The sequence below is a fragment of the Xyrauchen texanus genome, chromosome 49, assembly GCF_025860055.1.
Source record: "Xyrauchen texanus isolate HMW12.3.18 chromosome 49, RBS_HiC_50CHRs, whole genome shotgun sequence".
Lineage (NCBI taxonomy): Eukaryota > Metazoa > Chordata > Actinopteri > Cypriniformes > Catostomidae > Xyrauchen > Xyrauchen texanus.
Window position 1 is genome coordinate 13,728,210 of NC_068324.1, and position 4,269 is coordinate 13,732,478.

Here is a 4,269-nt window from a genome sequence, read left to right on the forward strand (position 1 = left end):
CTCAGGTCCCTTGTTTGATCTATGGGATTTTGACATTCGTTTTATCGTCAGCCAGGCATAAATAGTCTAATTGCTATGAAATGTAATAGCTCATCTTTTTTAACAACTCACACAATAATTCATGTTTGGACGAGCTACATTCCAAAGTTTAATAACTAAGATTAGGGGTTTGTTTGAATTAAAGAATATAGCAGCTTAAGTTCAAACGCATCTCAGTTGAAAATGATATTGCCGCCTGAAAGAACAAACTACCAATCAGCATAATTTATCACTGATGCAGTGCAATTAATATCATTGACCTTAAAAGTGTTTTGTTTTTACACAGCCATGCCATTGCTTGTCTCTGTTAAATGTTTGTCATGAGGCATTGCTGCTATCTATAGGCAATGCTATATAAGTAACAAAATTGGATACCAGCACACCATGCACCAGCTGGAGGGAGGACAGTTTTGTTAACTGACACGCAAGGGAAATTTCGGTGTAAATAACTTGGTCAGTACAGAGTTTTATAGTTAGAGTATTTTAAACATTTTGGTGGGCATTTTGTAGACAATTGCTTGAAGTATATTGTGATACTAAATTGGAGATACTAAATATCTTAAAATAGGCTTTAAACATTGGTGAGTATTTATAAACAGAGGACAAGGCAATTTGATCTCAAGTAGGCTAGTACACATGGATATTGTCAAGGTAAGAGTTGGAGACAGTGTTTTTGAAGCAAAAAAGTCTCTGCTGGTACGAGATTGTGAGTACTTCAGGGCACTTTACCGATCTGGGATGGTAGAGTGCCACCAAGACGAGATTCACTTGAAGAACCTTCCTGCTCAAGGGTTCTTAATTATGTTAGCAGTGGCTAGCGGTGAGAAACCCATTCTGAATGGTGGTGAGATTCTGAAGGCCATTGAATGTGCTGCGTTCTTCCAGGCAGAACCTCTTGCTAAGCATCTTCAGGATCTTCTCAACTCTGACAATTGCCTGCTCATGTACCAAGCCTCGGCCACCTATGGTTTATGGGGACTCCATGAGATGTCAGCACAGTTCATTCAAAATATGTACCGAGACCTGCAAGAAGAGTTGAAGAACCTTCCTCAAGAGTTGATTGAACATGTAGAGTCTCAAGTTCCTAGTACATTTGTAGCTGTTGGATCTCATTCCACCTGCTCTGCTGATGAGCTTCCTCTTGCTGCCATAAGGACAGTGTGTTACCTTGATGAAGATGATCAGGATTGGAAAGTCCTTACAGAATTACCCAAGGAGGCCAGCACCTCTCTGGCAGGTGTTACCGTCTTGGACAACAGGCTCTACATTGTAGGAGGTGTTCATGGTGTTGATAAGAGGGCTGTTGAAAGTAGCTTTTGCTATGATGTCATCACAGACACCTGGAGCTTGCTTCCAGGCCCCAGACAACCACGATACAACTTTACTCTAATTGGTTTAGATGGTTGCCTCTATGCCATTGGAGGAGAGTCTGAGAGAACCACCATGTCCTCAGTTGAGATATATAATGTCACAAAAAAGAACTGGTCTTTTGCTGCACATTTACCTAGACCGGTAGCTGGGGTAGCTTGCACCAAAACTATGAGCAGGATTTTTGTTTGTCTCTGGAAGCCAATGGAAACTAATGAAATCTACGAATACATTTTACACCAGGACACATGGGTTCTGATCAGTAAACTCCTGAAGCACCAGAGCTATGTACACTGCATGGTGGCCCACAGGGACAACCTCTACGTTATACGCAATGGACCCAAGGATGACTTCTTGCGTTGTTTGATAGACTGCTACAACATCACCACAGGGCAATGGACTTCAATGCCTGGGCACTATGGTAACAGCAAAGGAGCACTGTTTACAGCTGTAGTGAGAGCAGATTCTGTATTCACAGTGAACCGCACAGATACGTTAGAGCACACCATTGCAGGGAACATGTGGAAACCTCGTAACCAGATGAAGGGTTTTCCCAGGAATGGATCTGTGTGGACATTTCTACTGAGGATTCCGAAGGAGAGGAAGAACTAAAGTGATGATGTTACATTTTACTGGGGCCAAACTACCCATTTATCAGGGTGGTATGCAGCATAAGTGTTGGCTCCCCATTGAACGATTTGTCATCTGACTGCCCCCTTCGGGGTTGATTTGGTGTCCCCCCTTTTGTGTGGCACCCCATGTGTTAATGGTTGTTAATGTGTTGCATATATGTTGCTTGTACCCCTGGGATTAAATTGGGATTTTCGGGGTGGCGGACTCCTAAGAGGGTTGGGGGTTGGGGCACAATCTTACACCAGTGGGGGCGTTGTTACACATACTTTCCCAATGGTTGTACTGCTTGAAGCAGGCAGCGGAGTGAGGCAAAACAGTCCTGCTCTAAGCAGAACAGGATCCGACAACAAAGATTGGACTATTTTTTTCTTTTTTGGAATCACAGGTGCTGGAGCATCATTCAGAGGTGCTGGAATGTTTTTCCAGAACGTTCCACCCAAATTTAACCCCAGTGTGTTACCATAGTAACAAAATTATTGGCTACCACAAATTATCTCTTTTGTCTGACTTTTTGTCTGATGTAACAAGATTTTCAAAACTATGCGATGCATCCCTATGGAGCCCTTCACAACAAGTGCTAATAGTCACACTGCAATGAAACAACTTTCTTTAGCATAAGTTTATTTTATTATTATGGTAGCTTGACAAAAGTTAAAGTGGTGTTCGAAAGTCTGACATCACTAGTACGCACTAACGAGGAGGCTAAAGGCTACAGCCCCTAATGTCAGTTGCTAGTGTGCCTCTTAAGGCCCGGGGAGTGAAGTGTACACACATTGCACAGCTTTCATGTACCAACTGGCTCCCGTTACACCAGAGGGGTTACCAGGAAAAAATCGGCGCAAAATTAAGCTATACTACACACAATCTGTTTTAGTGCATATCTTTTTCTAAGCCAGGAACCCAGAGATAGGCACAGGGCCCCTATTAGTCTATAGGGCTTAAACTGGATTTTTGTTGTGTCAGATCTCACTCATCTGCTAGCGATGGAAAAATATGCACAAAACAATCTACTTTTAAATTGTAATTTATCATCAGATGCAGAGGCGTTTCCAGCATTGAAGGACATCCGGGGCTTAGCCCAGACAATTTTATTTTCACACTAGCAACCACTTCCCTGTAGTCCAAAGCTGGTGAGAGGGTATTCTTTGAGTTTTGCTCTGGCTGGGCCTGTTTCTACAGTTCCTAAATCTTCCACTCTAGTACTATCCTCAACATCCTCTCTCCTCCCTGAATCATCTGTGATGCAAAAGAACAGATACAGCACATAACTTATTGCAAATCAGCTTCAAACAACTAATTCATCAAGTGCTACATATGTCAAATTGTGGACCAATACCATTGAAGAAAATGTATTGGGAAGAGCAGATCAGTGGGATTGCCCTTAGATCTATCATGATTCTTGAATTTTCATGTACATTAACATAAAGTCATCACAAAAGAGTTATATTATAGTGAGTAAAGTGAGGTAAAAATTTTTTGAATATAAATAATTGATATTTTTTTGACATAAATAGTCAAAATGATGTATAAGATCCTAAGTTAAAGCAATACATGAATGACTTTAGTCTAAGTTCATTGACACACTATGGCATCGAACTGTATATAATTCTCATCATCTCTATGAGAATAATTCATCTGTCAAAATCCTTTCATTAGGATCATTGAGATAAACAATGTTTCACTTTTAACTTTCTCTAAAGTAAAGTGACTTATTAATTGTTACCAGTTTCCATGCCTGATTCTGGCACAGCTGCTGCTCCTCAGTCTGTAGCTCATCTTTGCTACACTCTACAAAACCATTTAATCAAATCAAAGTGTATATTTCCTACAAACTAATATCAGAAAACAAGTGACACATACATTTTATGTTAATGCTTATTGGTTATCCTTAGCGAAAACAACACCTGATAAACAAGAAAAGTACCCTTCGAACAGGGCTCGAACCGCGGTCTCCAGCATGAGTGGTGACTGCATTAACTCGGAGCTACCAAGCTGCATCAGTTTAGTCAAGGAGGTTAGAGGCTACAACTCTTGAGGTTTAGCCTACTGTGGGTGAAACCCAGCTAGATGATGATCTTAAGACTTTAAGGACAAAAACAAATGTGAATTCTTACCCACTGACTTTTTTCGGAAAAATCCCCAAAGCCTCATTTGCTTCATTTTTGCTGTCTTTCCTGCTAATTGCCGTTAACTCGCCACTAAGTAACATTAGTTGATGTCAACGACTGT

The 4,269-nt window shown here is 41.0% G+C and overlaps 1 protein-coding gene across 1 annotated transcript; it reads left to right on the forward strand.

Moving 5' to 3' along the window:
* Nucleotides 1-675: 675 nt before the first annotated feature.
* On the forward strand, nucleotides 676-2,142 carry LOC127640704 (kelch repeat and BTB domain-containing protein 13-like). The gene has a single exon (XM_052123402.1). It carries the CDS (start codon nucleotides 676-678, stop codon nucleotides 2,017-2,019), a length of 1,344 nt encoding a protein of 447 aa, XP_051979362.1. The 3' UTR covers nucleotides 2,020-2,142.
* The last annotated feature ends 2,127 nt before the right edge of the window (nucleotides 2,143-4,269 follow it).

What these genes read in the sequence shown, in the direction of transcription:
- LOC127640704 (XM_052123402.1), top strand. Translation starts at nt 676, where the DNA reads ATGGATATTGTCAAGGTAAGAGTTGGAGACAGTGTTTTTGAAGCAAAA.